At 36.0% G+C, this 26,933-nt stretch overlaps 1 protein-coding gene across 1 annotated transcript in view; it reads left to right on the plus strand.

Moving 5' to 3' along the window:
- Window positions 1-15,778, plus strand: part of LOC117985916 (lachesin-like) — an 84,617-nt gene extending 68,839 nt beyond the window's left edge. Inside the window, exons 5-9 of the mRNA XM_034972713.2 lie at window positions 3,807-3,996; window positions 11,028-11,159; window positions 12,072-12,200; window positions 12,570-12,740; window positions 13,167-15,778. Coding sequence (XP_034828604.1) covers window positions 3,807-3,996; window positions 11,028-11,159; window positions 12,072-12,200; window positions 12,570-12,740; window positions 13,167-13,522 — 978 coding nt within the window. The 3' untranslated portion in view covers window positions 13,523-15,778. The remainder of the gene's footprint in view (window positions 1-3,806; window positions 3,997-11,027; window positions 11,160-12,071; window positions 12,201-12,569; window positions 12,741-13,166) is intronic.
- Window positions 15,779-26,933: the final 11,155 nt, after the last annotated feature.

Raw genomic sequence — 26,933 nt, forward strand, 5'->3', positions numbered from 1 at the left:
CCGTTGTATTATATAAAGAGGTAATGTCGTTAAGTTTGTTTGTAGGGGGTAATCTTTAGAACTACTGAACCGATTTTATATTATATAAAGAGGTAATGTCGTTAAGTTTGTTTGTAGGGGGTAATCTTTAGAACTACTGAACCGATTTTAAAAATTCTTTCACCAGTAGAAAGCTACATTATTCCTGAGTGACATAGGCTATACGGGATCTTTAAAAACCTAAATCTACGCGGGCGAAGCCGCGGGGATCAGCTAGTATAATATAAAATCGGTTCAGTAGTTCTAAAGATTACCCCCTACAAACAAACTTAACGACATTACCTCTTTATATAATATAAAATCGGTTCAGTAGTTCTAAAGATTACCCCCTACAAACAAACTTAACGACATTACCTCTTTATATAATACAACGGGCCGTGCAGCAGAAATCGTAATATTTTAATTTCGCCATAACTTCAAAACCAAACGTCCAATTTTAATCATTCAAAGACCAAATATTATCTCCATAAACTGTTCTTAGTGATGAAATCATTTATTTTGATAAGGATTAATAGCATGAGTAAAATAAACGCGTTTAAATGTAGTCCAAAAAAAATTCAAGATTTTTAAATAAAAAAATGGTTACTGTGCCTCACTCGACATAGATGGGTATAGTGTGTCGCGGACTTTTTTGTAGATATTTATAAGATCTACAATTAATTAGAACATTTTATGGTTCTATCTTTTATAGTTTAGGCAGCGTACGCAAAATAAGTAACTTTTCTGGTTGATTTTTTACACCTTGTGTCCGAAAAACCCAAATATCTTACGGAACCCTATTTTTTTCCAAAATAAAATATAGCCTATGTTACTCGTGGATAATGTAGCTTTCGAATGGTGAAAGAATTTTTAAAATCGGTCCAGTAGTTTTTGAGCCTATTCAGTACAAACAAACAAACAAACAAACAAACAAACAAACAAACAAACAAACAAACTTAACGACATTACCTCTTTATATAATACAACGGGCCGTGCAGCAGAAATCGTAATATTTTAATTTCGCCATAACTTCAAAACCAAACGTCCAATTTTAATCATTCAAAGACCAAATATTATCTCCATAAACTGTTCTTAGTGATGAAATCATTTATTTTGATAAGGATTAATAGCATGAGTAAAATAAACGCGTTTAAATGTAGTCCAAAAAAATTCAAGATTTTTAAATAAAAAAATGGTTGCTGTGCCTCACTCGACATAGATGGGTATAGTGTGTCGCGGACTTTTTTGTAGATATTTATAAGATCTACAATTAATTAGAACATTCTATCTTTTATAGTTTAGGCAGCGTACGCAAAATAAGTAACTTTTCTGGTTGATTTTTTACACCTTGTGTCCGAAAAACCCAAATATCTTACGGAACCCTATTTTTTTCCAAAATAAAATATAGCCTATGTTACTCGTGGATAATGTAGCTTTCGAATGGTGAAAGAATTTTTAAAATCGGTCCAGTAGTTTTTGAGCCTATTCAGTACAAACAAACAAACAAACAAACAAACAAACAAACAAACAAAGTTTTCCTCTTTATAATATTAGTGTAGACTAATGGTTAAGTCTTTCACAGGCACAATTTATAAAGTTTTTTTAATCTATCGTTTTCACACTACATCTAAATATATAAAAGGAAAAGGTGACTGAATGACTGACTGACTGATCTATCAACGCACAGCTCAAACTACTGGACGGATCGGGCTGAAATTTGGCATGCAGATAGCTTACGACGTAGACATCCGCTAAAAAAAGATTTTTGAAAACTCAACCCCTAAGGGGGTGAAATAGGGGTTTGAAATTTGTGTAGTCCACGCGGACGAAGTCGCGAGCATAAGCTAGTGTTTTATATGTATGTTAAGCTGGATAATAATGCACAGTTTACTATAAATTACTTATGGCATTATTCCATTTAAAACAGTTTGCGACAATCCATTTATTCACGTCAAACAGCTCCAGACTCGATATCAAGTCGATAGTTTAATACCAATAACTATCTTGTCCCAGTTATAACAACAATGTTGTGAAATAGGAAACTAATAGTTTGAGCGTAATACCCAGCCTCCCAGATGCGGGGTTGATAATAATATCCTAGCTCCTAGTTATCTCATCTCAATCCATTTGTTAATTCAATTTTTCTCTGTATTATGAAGATTTATTTAGATACTTTTATTTTCTAACTTTTTCTAAAAAAATTATAATGAAAACAAATCAGCTTGCACATATCGTCTAATAAATGGTTCTTGTAAACTTAACAATTTAAACAAAACTGTCTTTATTTTTATATCAAAACAAAATTCATTCATTGATGTCACTGACGATAGTTTAAACGGTAAAATTATGTGTTTCAATAAAAAGGGCTGAATTAAAGTGCATCAATTAATCCTACAATTTTTAACAATATTATAGCAAAAAATAAAGTTATTAGTTTGACTCATTTCTTGATAATTATAAACATAATACAATATTATTAATTGTCAGATATTTTAGCTCAATATATCTATCAGTAAACATATTATTTTACCATGTTATGATGTTAGCAGTAAACAAAAGATACCACAGGCACCTTGAAAGATTGGCAAGTAACAATAAATTGGTTTGTAATAACATACCCAATTATTGTGGTTTATGTTTCTCTATTATCCATTTTATTTATGAATCGATTAGGTAACTACCGATAAACAATGTGGATATTGTAAATGGGTATGATATTCATACTTCTTATTCTAACATATTATCTATCTCAGTACCTGCATAACTAATTTTAGTTACAGACTTAATTTTCTCATCCTCGTGATGAGCGTAGCCTCTGAAGAACATAGTATGAATCAAATTTGCCACGTGGTCACCAACAAGACAGTTTTGCTGAGTTTAGTAAAGAGTGGGCCTTCTAAATTGCGTGCACATCGTGCAGATTGTACCTATAGTACGCAACAGGTCGAGATAGCAATCAGGGTATGAGGCGGGGGGACGCCTGGAACACCCGCACGTCACCCGCGCTCGCCTGCACCGAGTTAGCGCAGAGTCCTTCTGTGAGGAGGTAATGTCGCAGAAGGAGTCGGCGGAGCGTATGAGAGAAGCTGATTTCAGCTCTCATGCCATCCGTCGTAAGAGGGTCGAGCGTAGGCGAGTCGCCCACGACCGCCGCCGCCTACCCCCATGAGAAGGACTTGCGGGCAATAGACACGGGGAGTCTATCGTCCGGAAAGAAACCAGTCCTCGAGTAGGGAGGCGCGCGCACCTTCGTGTTCCTGGTGCCCCTCAGACGGTGTGTAGGTAGGGACTATATTGGTCCCCTGAGGTGGGTGCTCAACAGGCGCCGCTGGCTGGGTTGCACGAACGTGTTGATCCCGTAGCCCAGCCACCAGGCGATGCGTGGAACAACGTGGGGTTTTAGTCGGTAAGAGTCCGACATAACCTCCGAGCCTCCCCGGGTGCGGTGGTATCTATTAGGATTTCCCCACGGAAAAAAGGGGCTGTGCGGGGTGTGCGGGGCGTCCCAACCCTGATTCATTTCATTCATTCATTCAGCCATTTCAACCTGTCATACTACATATAGATTGTTTGTTTGTTGACTGTGACACCTTTACTATACCTGCAAATAATTATTATAATTTAAATTTAAGTATTTGTTTTGTTTGTAAGATGATCGCATATTATTTATTAGAGACGAGTATTGAAAAATACGTTGTGTTCATGCGATGCAACTGTAATTTTTAATCTTAACTGTGCTAAAAACATACACTAAAAACTTCTAAATAATATTGTAAACATTGTTTTAGATGGGTCATCTGTCGGTCGTGATACCTCCTGACATCGCCGACGACAACGGCTCCGAAGCTAGCGCGCCAGAAGGCGGGTCAGTAGAGCTGCGTTGTACAGCTACTGGCGTACCAGAGCCTACTGTGTCCTGGAAGAGATCCGGTGGACGAAATATTATATTTCGGGACGAAGGTGGAAGTGAAGTGAAAGGTAAACCTTTTAAATTTTAGTATAAGGTGTTTTAGGGTTCCGTACCTTAAAAGGAAAAACGGAACCCTTATAGGATCACTTTGTTGTCTGTCTGTCTGTCAAGAAACCTACAGGGTACTTCCCGTTGACCTAGAATCATGAAATTTGGCAGGTAGGTGGGTCTTATAGCTGGCTTTAGGGGAAAAATCTGAAAACTGTGAATTTAGGGTCAGATCACACAATAAAAAATTAAATTGTGGTGATGAACTAATAATTAGTATTTTCAATATTCGAAGTAAGATAACTATATCAAGTGGGGTATCATATTATGAAAGGTCTGTATTTTACCTGTACATTCTAAAACAGATTTTTATTTGCATCATAGTTTTTGAATTATCGTGCAAAATGTCGAAAAAATACGACTGTAGTACGGAACCCACAGTGTGCGAATCTGACTCACACTTGGCCGGTTTTTGTTTAATTTCTTGATGACAATGTCTACGAAGCCAGCAAACCAGAAGGAGGATCCGTAGAGCTACGTTGTATAACTACTGGTACCTATACCATAGCCAACCACGATGAAGATGGAAGTGAATTTAAAGTTTTCTTATAAGTTGTAGAATAAAGTGTTTATTGATAAATTTCTTGATGACGATTTCTATGCTAGTAGGTACACCAGATATGTCAGATGAAATGTTTACAACATTTTATATTTTTCAAAATTAAAATAATTTTGTTTAGTATGCAAACAAAGGGAATATTCTCGTAAGATAAAATATTTATCCTTGTTATTCAATCTGTATTATTCAATTTGTGATACAGAAAAACTTTTTATGAAAATATGCCACACACGCGGAATATCACTTTCGTGCTTGTACTGAACGTGATAATATTTGAGAGCTGCCGCAGGTTTTTTATAATGTTCCCTTCCTTTTACTCGATAAGTTTAGGAAAATGGAATATAAAACGTCAATTTTCCCAATTCTATTAATATCGGCGGATTCTGTTAAGTGGTAAAAAAGAAACAAGGCTAATAAGTAATATTACATTCAAAGCCCGCCCGTAGCGGGCGCAGGTGCTTGCGTGGTTGAAACATTGGAGTTTTATGGGATTTATTAAGATATCGCCTCAGGATATTGGAAAGAACTCACAAAATATATAATAAATGTGCCATCAACCTTGTGGAACGTCTGAATAATGTAAAACAGAGGAAAATGAATGTATAGCGGAGGTTACTCAGCATTTCTCATTGGTTAATGTTTTGCAGGGTACCATATAAGTACTTACATTTTATGTATGGCACGAAATTTATGTTCAGACTACGGCACTTCATTAAAGTCATCTTTATACCTTTAGTACAGACTTATTTGTCAAAAAAATTTAATTTACGAAAGTAAGAGTTCTCTAACGGCATGATTTCATTTCCTCGAAAAAGAACGTTCTCAAAGAACTCAATTACTGCTTAAACAAAGTGATGTTACAATCGGGGTTTTGGTCAGGAAATTAAATGGATGCCTAAGTGGAAATCGGCCCGACTGAGCTGTTATCTTTGTAGTTGTAATACCTACTACATAGACTAAGGTAAAAAGACAGCAGGTTGACGCGATTACGGGGTGTTCTGCAAGTAAAATACGAACTTATGTGAAATTGTTTTAAAAGCTTTTACTTGGTGGTATAATTTATACCCTAAACCTTTGTTTTAAGGTGTAAATTAGGGTGGATAGAGTTAAGTATTTTAAACCTTTTCAGGAGTCTGTTTTACGTATTTGACCCGTTTTATTTAAGCCATTAAGCGTAAACAAAAGACTTGCGGTCGTGGGTAAACAGAGGGTGGATGTAATAGTTAGAGTGGGGGAGTCTGCCTTAGTATTAATTGGACATGTTATATACGCTTCAACAAATAAGAATTGCCATTTGGCACATTTGGGCAGTTATTTCCTACTATTTTTCATTTCGTTATTATTACTTGCCAGTTGCAAAGAAAGTTCAAGTCGTTTATAATCAGCGATGTTATAGCGTAGATGTTAGGTATATTACTTATCAGCGTGTATTGTCAGTGTTTGTAAAGTTCGTAGAAAATGACTCCTCACGCGCCATTTTAACTCTATGGGGTCAATTACTGTCATGTCAAAAGTACTGTTCACCTTTAAAATAAGGACTAAAATCGTACTTTTGACATGTGACACAAAAAGTTAAAATAGCGCGTGAGGAGTTAAATTTTACGCGTTATATTTTATAATAGTACCTACAATTTTTATGACCACCTTGTTTATCATAAGTAAACATCATAGCTTTTCATGTAGGTACAACTTACAAGGAACAACAAGCTTAATTTGCTATAAGTAGCTACCTAATTCTTAACAGCTAGAACTACCTCTTACTTGTACCTATATATTACTAGCTGATGCCCGCGACTTATTCAAGGACTCTGAAATATAGGAAATATCAGGGGATTTCCTAAAAAAAAACTAAGTATTGTGAGTAAGTAATCATGTTAGTTAGTTGCTTTTGTTAGTTCTATCTACTCAATATTCACTGCAGCTGATAATTTTAGCGTTTAAACTACCGTGACTGATTTCCATTCTAAATAATATCTGTCCCGGCTTTACTCACGTGTGTAGTCGACGTTAGCCCGACTAGTTTCGAACCCATACGGGGTCCTTTTTCAAGGGAGTCCGTTCGCGCACGTGCCGCGGTTTTGACTGCGGGACGCGCGTGCCGCTGCCCGTAGAGCCCGTTGTGTGCAGCTGATAATGTCACATATTATAAGCAAGTAGCTATTTATACAATATCCTCGTGTAGCCGTATATCGTATTATTGATCAAACACACACACCGAGTCTGATTAGTTAATTACAATTAGTTATCTTTGGTGCCGAGCTTGCGACAGCGCGGCGGTCGTGCGACAGTTAATTAACTTACTCCTTACAAAATACCACGAAACGTTCATGTGAATCGTTATTATTATTGAATACTTACTAGAAAAAAAATCTCTGTCTTATTCCTCACGCTGAGGGTGTTGACTCCTTGTCACATACATAATACCTAAATAGCAAGGTTCAGCTAGTAATAATGATGGCAGTAAATTTCTTGCGGTACGGTAGGCTCCCAGATTCCTACTGAGTTTAAATATCTATACTAAATACATTCATAGGTACTAATATTATAAATGTGAAAGTGTGTCTGTCTGTCTGTCTGCTAGCTTTTCACGGCCCATCCGTTCAACCGATTTTGACGAAATTTGGTACAGAGATAGCTTGCATCCCGGGTAAGGACAAAGGCTACTTTTTGTCCCGAAAATCAAAGAGTTCCCATAGGATTTTTAAAAACCTAATTCCACGCGGACGAAGTCGCAGGCATCAGCTAGTATTACATAAAAAGCACTTTGAATTTAGAACATTGAGAACTTTTTTTGAAGTAGGCTGAAATGAAAGTCCTTACTCACTCACTAACTCATCAACCCAAACGCAATACAACGCATACGTTCGTGGAACAAACAAAATATTTCTATGCTTAAGTAATATATTATAATTAAGTCAATGATAAATAATTTGTCGTTCACTGTAGCTATGTTAAATAAAGTTGTACTTTATCCTTATCCCGCTTATTTCAATAAAAAAAGTACCTATTCTCAAGAAAACGCTGCGTTATAATTGAATCGGAAAACAATTAGCCAGTAAGTAATAACTAAGGCGAACGGCTAAATCGCAGGCGAATCGAGTAACAAGTTGCCAACGACGTGTACGGTGTAGCGTTCCGACTTTATAACCCGTTAATAAAACACAATTTCATGCAGGCGCTTTTGATATTATACACGTAACCTAAATACGTTCATAATATAATATAGTAAGACCTTTGATCCTTATCGAGTTAATAATAAGGATTATATTCCTGCGACAACATTTCAAAATTGGCTGCTCTGTACGTAACGCAGTATTTTATGTTTGCGCCCGAGATTTAGGATCGGGGTCGTATGCCATAATAAAGTTATAAATTGTTTCCATTTAAATTTAATTTGACAGTCTCCGCTAAACGGCGAATTGCCGGGGTAATGTTTTGATTAAAGCACGCCTGATTAGCGATGCTTAATTAAGAGAAATTTGTGAAATTCGTTCTGAAATGCTAATAACGTTAACAGTGCAGTTTTGCTTCCATGGTAATTGCACGTCTATTTGGGCTGGTTGTAATAATGTCGCGTTTGCTTTCTGGTTGTTAATAGGTATGTAAATATTTCAAACATACTTAAATCATGCTTAGCAATTAGGGTGAGTTTGTTTATTCCGATTTTATCTTTTAGTTTCATGACGAACTTTGAGTTCGACATGACTAAAACTAAAGTTTTCCTGGTAGAGATGGCTAATACCTGAGCGATAAGACCGCCTTTTGTATCCTACTTCTGTATGTGTTATCTGTTCTTGTATTATTATTTTCCATCTTGTGGTGGTACAAAATATAAAGTACAGTACAGCACCTTTTCCTTTTATATATTAAATAAACTTTCCCATCTTTTTGCACTTCGAAATATCTTACGAGTATTTCATACTAGAAACTTACTTAGCCAGTTGATATTTCGGCCATATTTGAATGTCGCCCCGAAAATGCGCAAGAATTACCTTACTATAACAAGAATGCTGGTTGCATTTTCTCCCTAAATCGTTCTTTCATGTACACTTTTCTCTACGGTAACAAGGTAAATAGGTTGATAGTTTAAGATTCGCTTTCGTGTACACAATTTTTAACGTCGTTAAGGGTACTTAATCGGTTTAGTGTCGATACTGCATCGTGGCATCATATACCTAGAGGTAGTGATGTAACTGAATTACTCTTCAACGTTAGGTTTTGCGGCGACCGTGGGATGTATGTACATAAATTAATTTTTTTATAAAGTCGCGGTCTCCACTCCAGAACACGTCTGCCCTAGTGGCCATCGGTTCTGCGGCAGACGTGGCCTGCCCACTGCCATTTCAGCTAACTAATTCGTTGAGCTATGTCGGTCGCTCTGGTTCTCCTATGGATTTCCTCATTAAGGATTTTGTCCCTCTGAGAGATACCTACCCAAAATAACCGGCTCCATAGCACACTGAGCGACTTTGAACTTGTGGACAAGACCAACAGTCACTGTCCACGTTTCAGCGCCATACGTCATCACAGGTAGGACACACTCACTAAAGACTTTCGTCTTTACGCTTTGGGGTATCAACCAATTGAATTGAATTAAATTGATTGTCAAATGAGTAACTATAAAGCTCTTTGTCCATTTATCGTGTGCCTTACTTTTACAGAAAAACTAAGTATGTAATATAGAGTGATCATAAATGGCGTCCTTTGTACACAGATAAGTAAGTAAATAAGATTTTAATAACATATTATCACGCCAATCGGTGGCTCCGTTGCATTTCATCATGAACCAATAAACCAACAAACAAACGCACTTTCATATTTTATAAAATGGGTAGTGGGCAGTGATAATATGGGTAACTACTGATTGGTATTAGTGAGGTAGTGATTTAATTAAAACAACTTTATTGCCTACAACAATACACGAGCAGGTATAATGGATACTTTTATAGATATAATTTTAAAGTGGAATTGATATTGTTTCGACGCGATCTGAACAATATCGTGTATCAAAAGGCTCGTATAAGTGAGTTAGTCCCGGATAGTTGACATCCGGTGAGCGTCGGTTTGGCAACGCTTCACCGTAGCGCTACTTCCCGCGGGTTTTCCTTTATGGCTTGACTATGAAATGTATTATTCTGTAGGTACCTACTTATATACCGTCCCACGTAGTTTTTCTGCGCCTACGTTTTTTTTGTAGCTATTTATTGCGATAAAACCTTCGATCTGATATGCAACTTGGACCTTAGGTTTTATAAGGTTCATTTTATTATTATCGGGTGATTTCGTCTTCGTGGATTTTTGAAGATCCCGTGGATACTGATTTTCTGAGTTAAGTCTGTCATATCCCAGGTCTTGAACTAAGTATATCTATGCAAACAATCACGTCAATCCGTTGCTCAGACTTTACGACGTGACGTTAAGGAATTGGAGAGATAATATAAGCTACTTTCTATTCCGGATTATCAAAGAGTTACCACGGGATTTTTCAATAAAAATAAACTCTAGAACATATCAACTTTCAAAATGAACTAGTAAAAGTGAGTTACTCTCGGATGGTAGGTACATCTGGTGAACAACGTTTTGGCAACGCTACCCCGTAGTTGGCACTTCGCTCAAGCGGTTTTTCATTTATGGCTCGGCTATAAATGAATGAACTATGACCCACGAAATACGCTTGCGGTTACGATCGCTTGAAATTTATAATTTTAATGGGCAACTTCATCATTATTTGAGACGAAAGCTATTGGTTTTGCTCGCGGTCCGGTTCGGTATCATGCCGCAGGCAACCAAAGCTGTTCTACGAGGTGATTTAGTATTCCAGTAGGTGCAACGTCGCATAAAAACAGTTAGGCATGACGTATGAGTCATATAGTCTGTCATATTCATAGTCCGTTATTTATTTTAATAGAAAAAAGCCTGTGAGGGCCAGACCTTTGTTATTTTATAAAAGCTGAAAGTTTCTCTACGCATGGTCCCCAACACACATTCATGTCTGGTAGGGGATTGTCACGATACTACTTGTCTGGCAATACATGACGTGATTTCTAATACTATTCCGAAGAAAATAAAAAAATTAGACATAATATACACTCTGACGAAAGATACGTCGTTGTTACCTGCTATCTGCCAAAGCTACCATGATTCAAACTTCATAGTCGTTGATCGTTCCTCCCTGTGTTGGGGACAATTCGCATAGAAACTTTCAGCTTTTATAAAATAACGAAGGTCTAGCCCTCGCGGGCTCTTAGCCCATGAGTCTTATAGTCAGTCATACCCCTTCCAGGTTAGCCCGCTATCATCTTAGACTGCATCATCACTTACCACCAGGTGAGATTGCAGTCAAGGGCTAACTTGTATCTGAATAAAAAATAAAAAAAAATAGTCAGTTATTTATTTTAACGATTGTAATTTATATTTTTCTTTGTCACCCAGTGGTGGACAGCTATGTAGGAGAGACGTTGTCATTAAAAGGATTGAAGCGGAGTGATATGGGCACATACCTTTGCATCGCTGCAAACGGCATTCCACCAACCAAGAGTCGACGTTACGAGGTTTCCGTGCTATGTAAGTATACTTTACTTCATAATATTATAGTCCGCGATAGGTCGAGATTGCAATCGGGGAGGGAACGTCCCGCACACCCGCGCAGCTCCCGCGCTACCCCGGTGCGGGCGAGCGCGGGTGATGTGCGGGCGTGCGGGGCGTTCCCATGTACTACTTATAATATGACCGACTGTTTTAAGCAAGAAGGTTTGTACTTCACTAAGTACAGTCAAGATTTTTGGAAGGCATTGATGTGGTCTAGTTTCCCTTCCCTTCTAGTTTTAAAGGAAGGTCGTACCAGAAAAATAATAGGATCAAAAGGTTGGAGGCGATTTAAGGTTCTACAATCTGCTATGAATAAACTAATATCTACTCGTACTAAGTACTATTAGGTAATACTATGAATACTTACTTTCATAATACGTAGTACCTACGTCTGTGGTTTGCCAGTTTTCTGTTAAAATAAGTAGTTTTAAAATTACAATATGTAAATCCATGAGACCGTGTAACTTTGAAACTGAATATTTGAAAAGGAAATCTGGAAAACCACATATTTCAATTCAATTCAATTAAAATTGCATTGAGTTAATTGATTGGCTAGTTCAAAATATAAGCGTCACAATATGTCTGTATGGATCGCACTAAGAATAAATCCCTCTTAGGGCATTTGCGCACTCATGAGATTTGTATTTGTATTTGTATTTGATTTCTATTCGTTTTCGTAAAAATGCGATTCTAAGTGGCCGTCATATAAAATGTACGTTCGCTTGTGCACTCATTCGATTCGTATTTTTACAAATCCGTATATATACGAATCAAGTCTGTGCACAAGTACGTACATTTTGTATGACGGCCTCTTCGAATCGTATTTGAATATGAATACGAATGATTGCACAGACGCCCTTAATGATTTTTGTATCATGTTTACTTTAGTTGAGCCCATTGTGCGAGCAGCGAGCATGGTCGTATGGCGTTCGGCGGACTTGCAAGTGTCTCTTCAGTGCTACGTCGAAGCCTCTCCTAAGGCACTGACTATGTGGCAGCGAGGAAAATCACAAAATGGTAAACATCATCATTACTATCAACCGATAGACCTCCACTGTGGGACATAGGTCTCTTGTACTACTTGACTTCCACACGACACGGTCTTGCGCCGCCTAAATCCAGCGGCTCCCTGCGACTCGTTTAATGACGTCTGTCTAGTGGGGGGTCTTCTAACGCTGCGATTGCTGGTAAAAATACAGTAAAAATTAAATATACCTACAGTAAAAATTAAATAGACTTCTTGTAATTCGGAGTTCAGAATGAAATTGTTTGTGGTTCATCTAAAAAGATTCCTTTCTTTCTTAAAATTACAAAAACTTTGAAGATTTATGAAAGTGTCGTAGTAGTACTTAATGATAATAATTCATTTTCTTTGTTATTTCATAGGTGCCAAGCTGCTAAACAGCTCAAAGTACGTCATATCCGAAAATTACTTGAACGAGTACGCAATGCGCATGAACTTGACGGTCAATCGCCTCAAGAAGAGCGACTTTGGAGAGTACACTTGCTTAGCTGGCAATGCCTATGGGAAAGCCAATGCAACTATAACGCTAAAAGGTTAGTTTACATATTTTATTATAATATAGTTTACTGATTTTGTCATTACCTACTTACTAAGTTTTGATAGTAATATCATCATATTGTCTTGACAAAATTTGACTTGTTTCTACTTTCTAGCAAATATAATACATAGGTGCCTATTCAGATACTTACCTACCATAGTCCACCACGCTGGCCAAGTAAGGATTGGCAAGATTTCACACACCTTTGAGAACATTATGGAGAACTCTCAGGTTTCCTCACGATTGTCCTTCGCCGATGAATCAAGTAATTTTTATTTTCTTAAAACGCACTTAGCTCCAAAAAGTTAAAGGTGCGTGCCCGGAATCGAACCCTCAACCCCTCTAATAGGAGGCCGACGTCTAGGCCATCACCGTTTGTTATTAGACTTTTATAATAGAGATATATTTTCATTTTCACCAGAAACGCCACAGAAAACTACGACAACAACCACGACGACCACGACAACGACAACCGAGCGTACGACAACGACTGCCGTAGCAACGACTCGGCCACCGAAACGACATTACAAGAAACAACAGGACAGGAACCAGAACACTCTCGACGTGGAACTCCACGGGATCAACAACGCACTTAATCTGTACAACGTGAATGCGTACGGACCCTTAAATAGTACGTACAATGAATACGCTCAGCGAACTGAGAGGCAGAAAGTACGGCCGTCGGGCCCGCCGCGACACACCGTCGTTTACAACAAAGGAACACGCTCGTATTCGCATGTTATCATCTCTCTCATAATTTATGTATCAATATTGTAAACAAAATTACGATTTTTATGTTTTTCGAATTAGGTGATAAAACATGGCTGTTGAATTTTTTAAGAGTAATCTAATTTGGAGGTTGTTGTAAACGATTTAGCCTGTAAATTACGAAGTTGAGATTGTTATATAAATCGTAGATTTATGTCAGTCAGTAAATTATTAAAAAGTAAATATCAGCTTTAACGTAAGTGTAATAATATAAGTAAATAATGACAATAAATGGGACAAATATACCTACTTACAAACAAATGTTACTGTTAGTCCTTTGAAAAGTTGTATCAAAATTATCTTGAAAATATCAAAAATACCATATCATTTTGTATTTCAGCAAATTATAAAAGTAACAATTTGCAAAATATCTATTGTTTTTAATTCAAGAATTTGACAAATATTTAATCGAAATTTTGTCTGCAATTGCAACCATAATAAAATGAATATTGACACAAATAATTATTTTAATATTAGTAGGGTCTAAGTAGATTAAAAACAAAATCATGAGAGATGAATAAATAAATAAATTAACCATGCGTAATGTAATATTTTTAAAATATCATGTTGATATGACATTTAGTCGTAATTATATTGAAAAAATGTGTATTCGTAAATATAGAAATTAAGAACGTAGTGGTATTTTGTACATTACAATAAGAATGTAAAGACAATAATAGAGACCAACCTAAAAACGAGGGCAAGTATATTTGTGTAACATATATAAATGTATAGTTACAAAACATTTGCAATGTAAATTATTTAAACCGTTTGTTATTTAAATAGTTTATATGTTATCCAGGTTCATAATCTGATTTCTTGCTATTGTTGTTACGTGACGTATTCATGTACTTTGTTAGACATATTATAAAAATACACGACCAACAAGGTACTCGTATCTCTAGAATATATGGTATCCTTGACGGTACAATAAAATACGAACGATACTAATAATAACCATTGACTAATGACTATGGACATGATAATATTATTCGTCATAATATTTTAGTGATGTTAGTTGTTTTACCCAAAGGGGTTCCAGTCAAAAGGTTAGCATCTTACAAAGAACAGAATGTGGGGTTGTTAACAATGTTACAGAGTTAATTTGCAGATAAAAATACAAAACTGTTAAAAACACAAATATTTTTAGTTAATTCACGGCACTACACCGCAATGCAAAATCGTTTGTCGTTATAACGTTGTTGGTAATACATACTTTGCGTGTAGAACAATACCGAGTATTGGCTTGATAAACAAACCCTTAGAAAAAGTAATTAACACAAATGTTGATGAGAAAAATTGTCAAAATCCTAGCAAGAAAAATGGTTGGAGAAGTTAAAGAAAAGGTTTTTTTCACAAACAGCTACTATAATAATTGTATCATATCAAAGAGGCCCATTTTCATTCCATATGGTATGACAATAACTTATAAATTCTGTAAGCCTTTGGACTGATTTCTATCTAACATTTAAATTATAATCATTCATTTATATTTATAACTTAATTATAAAATTCGACAATTGGATAATAATTACGATACCAAATAAATTTGTCTTCCGTGTAGCTATAAAATGTTTCGGCTCATAGCGTTATAGGCGAGCCAAAATAATTATTAGCAATTGAAGTTTCTTTTGAACTTCAAAACACGTAGTTTGTAATTTATTGTTCGTAAAACGTATGTACGAGTAAGTAAAAAGAAAGAATTTATTGTAGATTTAGCATAACGATTTTGTATAACAGTTCTGTTATGTTATGATGACAATACATTGATTAGATTTACAAATATAAGTACCTATTATTTTACAGAAACATAGGATTAAGGATGTTAGAAATACATTACTGTATGGAATACCTTTTTATATACAAATAAATCTATCATTTTCTCTACATTTTGTTACAACTGACAAGTGAGCAGTTAAATTGAATGTTGCTAACTAAGCAGACGGATATTAAATGGAACGAAATCTCACCAGTTTTATTTAAACCTTTTTTGTTTAGTACAAGTAATTTTACTGTAGAAACTATACTATGTATTGCTAGTATTGTATAATACAGATATCTACGCATTGTATTATAACATATCTAAGTACTTCTTTAAGTTATTTTGATTATAAATTGACTTTTCTATTCTAAGTAACATCAAAGTGGGATTTATTTTTTAACAATATTTGATTATTTAGTTTTATGTTATTTCCTATGGTTTGCTATTTAATAATGTATTGTGAATGAAACCATTAAAACCAATGACAATAAAAACAACAGTAAGTATTAGGGTCAGGTGGTAAACAGTGGCCCAGTAGTACACAGTGCACCACCACTCATATCTCAAAAACGCGACGTTTCTAAACCGTACTGCAAACGCGAAACAATTTGCCTTCTACCACCTCCCGCACTCCCCAGTCGACGGCGCTCTCCCGCCCGTAACAGTGGCACAGTGTATGGTTTTGTCCTTGGAGCCAAAAAAAGTAAGTACACGTGTTTTCATTTATTTTCTTTCTAGAATCGTTGTATATTTAGTAACATTATATTGCACTGTTTCCATGTGTAAAGTAATTGTTCCTTAATAACTTAGATATATAAATATCCTTTGAATTTGGTATGTTTAATAGTTATGTAACCTTATAGGTTAGAAAGTGGTGTCTGCACACAGTGGCTCAAAATCGTAGGGTACACAGTGAACCATGGTTCACTGTGTACCAATCACTTTGTTCATTATGTCCGATACAATTTATGCATTAACTTTCAACTGTGATTGTTATGAACAAAAAAAGGCGTTAATAGAAGATCTAATACTTAATATAATAATAGTAATCTTTTTGTTTTAGAATGTGTCGAACTACAGTAAAAAATCGAAAAATTGGCGGACATGATGCAAAAGACATGAAAAAAGCTGTAGATCTTATAAAGAACGGAATGAGTATACACAAAGCAGCACATGAATGTAATTTAAAATATTCAACTATAAGAAGATTTATGTGAAAATCCAGGCTTTAATTTATATAGTCAGTATTCCTAATTAGATTTGTAAGTTAAATTAGTATCTAATATCTACTAGTTTGTTTTTTGTACTGATTTTATGTGATTTTTGCTAAAGAATACAAATATATAAAGAAATGATTAAATATTACTTTACTGTAGTTTTATTTAACGACATTTATATCAATAAATATTTTTAAATATGTGACAAATGTAGGTAATTAAAATGATGATTCACTGTGTACACATTGGTTCACTGTCGACTCACCCCCTGATTCACTGTGTACATATACTGGTACACACTGAACCATTCGCCATCTTTTAAATAAAACAATATTACCTATAAACTATTACAATTAGTGCTGAAATTGATATGCAAAACACAAGTTTAATAAATTACCTTTCGTCTAATGCCAATAGTTCTTAACTACATTCACGTACGGTGGATCTATAAATGTTTGAAATTTTAGTGGTTCACTGTTTACCATGTCACCCTACATAAATAAAAATATAAATATATTTCATAAAAATATATTTCAGAATATAATAAAAATATTTCCCTATATTATATGCACTGGGTACTAATATGTATGCATTTATGATAAATATTATGTAGCGATTTTTGATAATTTTATTTAGATCATGTATGATATTTTATGCGGCCATTATGAAATATTATAAGTCTTGGCTGGAATGTAACTGACATAAAAACGGAAATGTAATAATCGTAATAAAAATAAGTTATGACAATAATATCTGACAATTTTAGAAACTTTGTGTAAATATTTTTAATATCAAGTTAACACATTTCTAGTATGAACGTAATTCTATATTTATCAATGTTAAAATTAAGATGTTGATATCATTTTATGATATTTTAAAATAAAAGATATTATATTCTATTGGGTGCATTTTTAATATATCAACTTTTTGATTTTCAGGAGAAAAACGCATTTGTTGCCTTGACGCAATGACATTTGTCATTGCCTTGAAGAGATCACTAGGTAATAATACAGCGGTACAATTGTACCTATACTTTGATACCTTAATGTTTAGGATTTCCGAGTCCTAGTCGGAGGTCGGGGGTTCGATCCCGGGCACGCACCTCTAACTTTTCGGAGTAATATGCGTGTTAAGTAATTAAATATCACTCGTTTTAACGGTGAAGGAAATCATTTTGAGGAGACCTGTATGCCTGAGAATTCTCCATCATGTTCTCAAAGGTGTGTTGTGTGTGTCTGCCAATCCGCACTTGGCCAGCGTGGTAGACTATGGTCAAAAGCCTTCTCACTCAGAGAGGAGACTCGAGCTCTGTAGTGAGCCGGCGATGATTTGATCATGATGATGATGATGATGATACTTTTGTGTGTGTTATTCTCAGTACTGATTTTGTGTTGTACAATAAAAGCATATTCATTCATTCAAAAAGATGATGATGAAGACTAAGAATGAATCATTATGCTGGCCACTCACATATGCACAACATACCTATTTAAAAATTCTTAGGAAAATAACAACTATGCGTATACCTACCTACTTGTAGTATTGTATTTGAAAATATTCTGGACAAGAGAGCTCGCATGACTTGCATTTGCGGTAGCTGTCTGTCGCCAGTTCACACCATGTACTTAGAGCAAAATAATTTTAAAACCAACGACGCGACTTCGATCCTTTGTAAATCGAAGTCGAATTAACTAGGTATTGATCGAATGTTCGCTTTTGCCAAAGCTTGTAATCTCTATGATGACAATACCTGAGTGACACATAATGATAGAATAGGGTAGAGTAGTAGAGTAGAGTAGTAGCTTTCATCATTTGGATGGATTCTTTTGCTTTAGTGTTGCAGGTTGCTGAAGACACTTTTTAAATATATGGAAGTTCTGGAACGTAAATAAAAGATTAACTATGGGCCTTATAAGAAATCTCAGGGTCACTCTGCGGGCGATGGAGAGAACTATGCTCGGAGTTTCTCTGCGTGATCAAATCTGAAATGAGGAGATCCGTAAGAGAACTAGAGTAACCGACATAGCTCAACGGGTTGCGAAGCTGAAGTGGCAATGGGCAGGGCACATAGTTCGACATTGGGCTCTCAAGGTGCTGGAATTTCGACTTCGCACTGAAAGGCGCAGCGTTTTACGAAAGGCCCCCACGTATTAAATAAAACGTAGCATAGGTAATACGATAATACGCTGTACCCAGCTATGTAGCCAGTCTGTCCGTGACGTGAAACGGCGTGCTATAATAATCGGACGCCGAAAGCTGCGACGAAAGTCAGCGGCTACGTACGTATAGCATACGTAATATATAATATTGTATTAAGTATTAATAGTAAACGTCTTGTACTAGTAGTACGATTCAAAAGTACTGGTAAAAGTTTAATTCTTTTTCTTTTGAAAAAAAAAAAAATATTTTATACTTACTACGTTATAATTACTTAGATAGCTGTTACCTGTAGCATATTTTCAGGGTGGTATGAACGATAAGTTAAATAGATACATAATTACATATACAATACAGGTATACTATACAGTTATATGAAAAAATACTGTGTAAAATCAGTAAGCTGCGTAACGCTTTCCACAGATTTTATATCCCACCAACATCGTTAGAATTCGAACGTCAGACCCATTGACTTATATATTACTTCGTATGGACAGAGTTATTGAACAAATAAAATGGCACCGACTTATTGGTGCATACCAATACAACCTCATTCATTAGTATCTTAGAGGTGGCGCTGATTTATTTGGTTTCTAAACCGTGAAAAATTTTGTTCGCTTGACCGTATCTTGTCATTTATATCGATGGTTAGAACACTTTAACGTTAAAGTAAAATAGATCTTTTTAAGTTCAAGTTCGTCCACACATTTACAACCACTCCAAGTGGTAACGTTGCGAAATGAAAATCGGTGACACTGAATTTTTGACATTAAAACAAAAACAATTAAATTTTTAGTCTGACGTTATTACTATCAACGTTGGTGAGATGTAAAATCTCATACTAAGCACACTGTACGCGTAGCTCCAGAAAGCTGTACTTTTAGTGAGCCTGCGCCCTACGTTCTGAAACAAACAGCTGGTTAGGCATAAATAATGAAAAAGTATATTATGCTGCTTTAGAAAATTGAGAAATAAATCACCTGATCCAAGTATCTCATAAATAAATGATTACTCTCATTGTCGCGGCACGTTTCTCGTGAGTACGAGTATATCACTTATGTGGCGCTCAGCGGATTTATTCGAAAGTAATTTTCGGTGAGCATCTGGCGTTGCGGTATGAGAGATTCGGCTGATCAATATTCCGAGACTCGAAGAACTGTGAAATATGTCAGTCTCTTACTCAATCCGAGGGATATGGACTGCATTTTTAAGGAAATCTGAAAATTTTCCAAGTCAATATTTTACGTATAAGGTAGACAACATTAGGAGCGAATATAAATCATATTATTCCATAAGTCTACTTCTTCTTAGTATTATTACGAGAAAATATAAGTCACATTGTTCCATAAGTCTATGTTTTGCTATTTTCATGATAGACAACTTACATAAAAATATGTGTATATACGTACCATATTAGGTACATTTGGCTACCAAGACATAATAATGTTGGTGTTCAATCACGGTAGGTAGTAGTAAGACCGCAACATGTTTAGATGGCAATAGGGGAAGCGAAGGATTCTAAAGTAGAATCCTGACTCCTGAGCATAGCGAGGACTTTAATCTACCTCGCACGAGGAAAAAAATATTTTGTACAGATATTTTTCATCACTGCCTGTAAGAAAAAAATAAAACACATACTAAAGTACGAAAACGGACCAATCTGAAGAGAAAAAGCTCAAATTCCCATGAAAACAATGTTAAATTTTGTTCCTGGTATCCCCTAATGCCAATTTTCGAATAGGTATGATGAAAAAGGATTTTAAATACCTTATCATTAGCTTTTCAAGTATAAAAACTGGTTTGTTAGCCGAATCAAACGGATTCTTATCGAATTATCTTTAATAAGACCTCGCCGCGACCCTTGTCTGAAATAAATAAATTCCGAGATCGAGCTATGAAAATTTATGGCCTCCTTTATTTACTGTTACAAAGAGATTGCAAAAAATGTCAGTGCCCTTTGATATGGGGTCGTTTAAAAGTGAAAAGTAAGCAAGTAAAGCTTGTTAATTTCCCATTGGCGGAAAACTCTCCTACTTTATAATAAAGGACGGTGTTGTTTGTTCATTGTACGCAAAATATTCTCAACCTTCTCGGACTCTCTCTCTCTCTCTGTGATGTTCATTTAGCTATCATCATGACTGATGAAGCCGCAATAGCTCAACAGCTAAGGAGCGGACTGAATTATACCGAAAGATCGAAGGTTCAAACCTCACCCATTGCATACTATTGTCGTACCTACTCCTAGTAAAAGCTTTACGCTAAGTACGAGAGGAAAGGTGAATAATTATCATGATTAACATGGTTTTCTGTAAAAAAAATCATCATCATTATCAACCCATCACCAGCTCAGTACTGACTACTGAACATGGGCCTCCTCTCAGAATTCGGTTCCTGACTTGAGTAATTTGAAGTTTATGAAAACTGAACAGATCACCCACTAGATCAGAGGTCTGATGGGAGGCTTCGTCTATAGCTAGTTACCACACTATAAGCAAAGCCATGTCAAGCGATGTTGCACTCCGGTATAAGTCATGTAGAAACCGGTAAGAGTTCAATTTTACAGATCTGGAGATCACAGTCAAGGGATAATTATTTGTCATGAATTAAAAAAAGTTCTTATAAGTATTTATAAAATTTCTTTTTGCAGCTGTCTTCTAGACTATAATACAATGCCGGGGGCATTATCAAGTAGACGCTTATGTTCGTAGACATGAAATATCACACTTTACCTCGTAATATTGTGTTGCTTTTGTTATATGAAAATTTATTGCAATGTTAGGCTAGTAGGCGGTTAATTTAGACAAATGACTAGGTAGGTACTTACTGTGATACTAGCTAACCCACCTTGGCTTCACTCGAGCGGAAGTGAAAATTGGCGAGAGGCAGAAAATTGTGAAAATCTGTGAGAGGGTGGAATTTCTGAAAATTCTGAAACAAGAATTTCCACATTTTTAACTGAAAGCTCCACCTAACTTAAAATATATTATTACGGACTTTCATATAAACATTTACACCTTTTTGCTTTTGGAAGACCTTAATGCATTGCTGAAATGACCTTAGTAGAGTTTCTCAACAGAGCAGCTTAAAAATGAACATGAGTAAGACAAAAATCATGTCTAATGTATGTATTAGAAATAATATTAGAATAGCAAGTATTATCTTCCGCGTTTAAGCAAGCGTAGTGTGGGACGCCCTCCAGCACGATGGACCGACGACATAAAGAGGCTGGCGGGAAGTGGCTGGATGAGGAAGGCTGAGGACCGGGTGTGGTGGCGCTCTTTCGGGAAGGCCTATGTCCAACAGTGGACGTCCGCAGGCTGATGATGATGATGATGATGATGAAGTATTATCTTCACCTTGCGTCATCCTGTAACTTAAACGTAGCTTATAAACATTCAAGGTTAAAATGAGTATTAAAATAAGATCCTTACTAAGAAATACTACAGAAGATAGAGGTACACACTGTGAATAACTTAATAGTGAATTTTCATCGGATATCTTCGAGTCTCCTCTAAGAACGTAAGCGCCCAGGTGAAATATGTTCCAAGAAGGAATTGCAGGCTCCACTTATGTACGAGATAAGATTAGTAGCACGGGCTATATCCATTTACATATTACAATAAAGTCTCAGATACATACAAGGTGTAACCAGAACACAAGCAAAAACGAATACAGGTGATAGGTAGTACTGATAAGGTACCACAAAAAAAAACACGAAAAATAAATAAAAAACCTGTATTTTTAAAAGTTCACAATATATTCCAATTAAAACATCTGACTTTCGCTAGAGGTCAACGAACGGTACGTAAATAGGCCATTCAGAGTCAATGCTGCGTCGTAGGTGGGGCATTGACCTGAGTTTTGCACGCTATACATTGCGGGTTTGAAAAATTCTAAATCACTAAAACTAAAAACTACAAGATAAGGCAAATGGTTATTGGCATTGGATTATATTTAGGTAGTATAATATAATAGCCCTAAGTTTTTGCTAGCGTTCTGGTTACACCTTGTATAATAGATAAGGTGTACAAAATAAACTAGTATCAATAAGGCACAGTGTATCTCAATTTTTTTCACACCATGCTTCGAAATAAAATAATATCGCAGATGTATACATAACTAGTAGGGCGCGTAGGTGCGGTCTAGGTCAACGGGAAGTACCCTGTAGGTTTCTTGACAGACCGACAAACAGGCAGATAACAAAGTGATCCTATAAGGGTTCCGTTTTTCCTTTTGAGGTACGGAACCCTAAAAAAGGACATTGTATAAATATTTAAGAAATCGTTTTTAAAAATAAGCAGTTTAGGACATTAATTGATGATTATAATTTGTAAAGCTTATGTAAGAAAAAATATTGTAACGATATTATGTACCTACTTAGAATTAAATCTGATATGAAGTAGAATTATCGGCGCTAGACAATTTAGCTTCGGGATGTAATCCCGTATTCAGATTACTCTTCCCCGACCTCAGTTCGTATCTCATAATGTATCACTTGGTATAAACTTATAAAGACCCTTCGAATTGAGCGCGGACTCATAGGATGAACGCAAGCGAACGCAGTTTTGTAAGTTTTCTATAAATACGATGAAAAAAATATATGGACATGTAAATATGGATAGGCTATAACAAAGAACTACATTATTTGAGAAAAGGATCTCATCAAACACATAACCCCTCCTTTGGGCTTCGCCGCAGTTGGGTAAAGCGGGTTTCACTTTAATACCCTGGTGGCTCTTTGATAATGCAGAGCAAAATACTGCCATGATACCTTGCTAGTTCCTATACTGTATCATCATAATTCATAATCATTATGATCATAACCCATGGCCGGCCTACTACTGAGAACAGGTTGCCTCTCAACGAAACCCCACACTATAGGGGAGACGAGAAAAAAAATTCATCCCCACTTTACATGTAGGGGAACCCTAAAAAATATTTATCACAATTATTTTATTTCACCACTTTGTCGGCGTGATTAATATATTATATTTATACCCCCTGCCAAATTACAGATTTCTAGCACTAATAGTCTCTGAGATTAACCGAGGACGAACGGACGGACGAACGGACGGACGGACGGACAGACGGACGGACATGGCGAAACTATTAGGGTTCTTTGTTTACTATGGAACCCAAAAATACTTCAAACAGAAAAAGAATTGTAAAAAAACAAAGACCCCTATGGTATTTGTTTTTTCAAAATGCCAGAAACAGGAAACATTAATAAAATAATCTGGAAAACATAAATAACATCGCTATTCCTTTGCCTCAAAGCTTAGTCTTAACGTTGGAGTTGTTTAGACTTCGTCCTCTAGCATTTGTTTTCCGCTCAAATACTGGCAAACGGAACTATGAATTCATTAACTAAAACTGGAATTTAATCTCTTTGCTGTATGTTCTATTCACATTAAAGTTACTTCACAGAATTTGAATTTCTATTCAAATATTAAGTGTGTCTACACATATACGAAATAAAATATCTATAATATGACCTTATTCATCAGTAATTTCAAGCATTCTACACGTCTTTTAACAAAAACCACTCTTGTAAAGTCAAAGTCAAAGTCAAATAATTTATTCAAAGTAGGTACTATTGCACCTAAGCCAGGATATAGCCTAAGTTAAGACGTCAGTCAGCTCCAATTCGGGGAGTCAGGGGTTCGATCTCGGACACGCCCCTCTTACTTTTCGGAGATATTATAATGAGTTGGTCGGTGAGTCCGGACTTTTCTTTTAATTGTAAGAGATCATGAGTGAATAGGTATCTTCTAGGCCTCTCTTAAGCTGCATCATCACTTGCCAGCAGGTATGATTGCAGCCAACCGTATGGCAAATATTCTTTAAAAAAAAAAGAATATCAGCCACGTTTATCATGACTAACACTCCCCTTTCCCCTCCAACTTAGCTTGTGCTTGACTCATAGAGTTATGATACTGGCTTGACTTCATGAAATTGATCGAGTTGAATTCGAATGTTTTGGAAACATTTTTGAAGAGAATTTCGAATGTTTTTCGAGAACATAATTATTTGTGATTGTTTGGCCACTCAAAATGTCATTTGTATGACAAAGACAGAAAACTCCGTGGATAGAGAATAGGAGTAGGGACAGCAGCTTAACTTTTGCCATCGTAATTTTTTGGTCGTCGTAATTTTATTCGGTAGCACTAAAATAAAAGTGGCCATACTAAAGTTATCGGTACTTGGAAACAACATTGTGATATACTGAGTCAGTTTCATGAATCAGTGGGCTCTTCGCAGGCGGGGGTTTGTATTCAGTTTGGCGGATGACGATAACCTTAATGTAAGCGCCGTCACGGCTGGCGGTCCCGAGAAGGATCGCCTTTGTCGTGGTCCCTTCCGCGCGCCCCATTCTTTCTCTTTATACCGTTTCTCACTTGAGTAATTCGAGGACAATAAACATTTATTGTGGTTGTCTATTTGACAAACGGCAAAGAAATATCGAATGAGAGTTTCCATATTTAGTTGAGGTTTCCTCATTCACAAAGGGATAATTATTTAAGATGACTGCATATTATTAGCGAACTGCAAGAGCCGTGTGGCTCGCTAATTTGCGTTAAGCAGTGGGAGCCTAGTAGTATAAGACCGCGGCCTCCTATTCAGCGCATCCAAGGTTTGATCCTGTGCACGCATTCTAACTTTGAGGAGTTATGTGCTTTAACGGTGAAGGAAAATATTGAGAGAAAATCTGCATATCTGACAGTTCTTTCTAAAGTTTTTAAAGGTATGTGAAGTCCACCAATCCGCAATTGACCCGCGTGGTGGACTATGGCCTAAACCCTTTTTAATTCCAAAGAAGACCCGCACTCAGTACTGGGCCGGAGATGGGTTAAAATGATGTTGGAAGTTCCAGCTGACGCGAGCGTTCTTCGTATTTCTTTAGTAGGTATGCCCAATATGATCGAAGTGTACATTATGTCGGACGTCATCCTTTGCGGACGTGCGCTGCGGCTGTAATAGAAATGGTAATATGTGGTCATCTTCATTAGGCTGTTTTACTTGACAGACTTAAGAGATATCGAATGAGAGTGCCTAAATTTGATTGAAGCTTGATTCACAAAGGAACTACAAACGACTTCGTTGTATATACCTAGTACCTGAACTCAATTTATTGGCTTTGACTGTTCAAATCAATGCTATTGGGATTCCATTGCACATGTTGTACACTCAGATGAATTCATCTGAGGTTGTACATTAAATTAAAACTTGAAATTCACTCAATACACACTCACCACCAGGTAAGATTGCAGTCAAGGGCTAACTTGTATCTGAATAAAAAAGGGCAATTTATAATTTTTAAATTGACTATTTTGTGGTCTGGTAGATTCCTACCTACCCATAAAATGTGCTGTTAAGCATTTCAGCGAAACGTTAGTCACTTTCATCTAAAATAAATATTTATGATACAAAATATTAGGCTTAGAAGTATGTATTATCATAAACACATTCCTACACAAACATAAGAAGCGCAAAACAAAATAATATGTAAGTCACGAGATCCTGCATTTTGTATTCAGTTTGGTAGACTACGATAACTTTAATCGGAGTGAAGTGTCACCTTGAGTGGCTTTCAAAGAAAGAACCTTTGTGTAGGGTTGGGTACTCTGACGACTTATTCTTTCCTTTAAGTTTTTCCCTATTGTTATGGAGTAAACGTAAATTTTGCTACTTTACGAAGCTTTTCCTGGGGTTCATGTGAATATATCGTAATATCACACAGGAGACTTTTTGTATAAAAACATTGTAATACTACTGCAAGTGAACTATGAGTACGCACTGTTAAATAAAGTTTTATTTTGTTGGTAATCTTAAACCTTATGATATATTATATTACGTATATTTTAAAAGCTAAATAAATGCATAGCGTGATGACGACATCACTAAATACGTCATAATCACATAGAAAAATTAACAAAGTGTAAAAACTTCTTATAGTTGCATGTTGTATTACAGAAGTTGTTGTATGTCATCTTAAGATCACATAAGTAGGTACTGCACTGGGTACTAAACACATTTATACGTAACTTTTCAACACATCGATGTTCTCTATTATCTATTAACCTTATCAATACGACATCAGATTGATGGTTAGAAACTGATATTTTATTCCAGTCAAACTGTGGCAAACAACTTTTAGTCGTGCGACATGTTCTTATTGTGATCTCACACTTAGGTTAAGGCGAAAACCTACTCGGTTTGATGGATGGTGATCGAAGACCTCGTAGATCATATTGCACGTAGTTGGTCATTTAGTTTTGCGATT

This window comes from Maniola hyperantus, chromosome 10 (assembly GCF_902806685.2).
Source record: "Maniola hyperantus chromosome 10, iAphHyp1.2, whole genome shotgun sequence".
Taxonomy (NCBI): domain Eukaryota; kingdom Metazoa; phylum Arthropoda; class Insecta; order Lepidoptera; family Nymphalidae; genus Maniola; species Maniola hyperantus.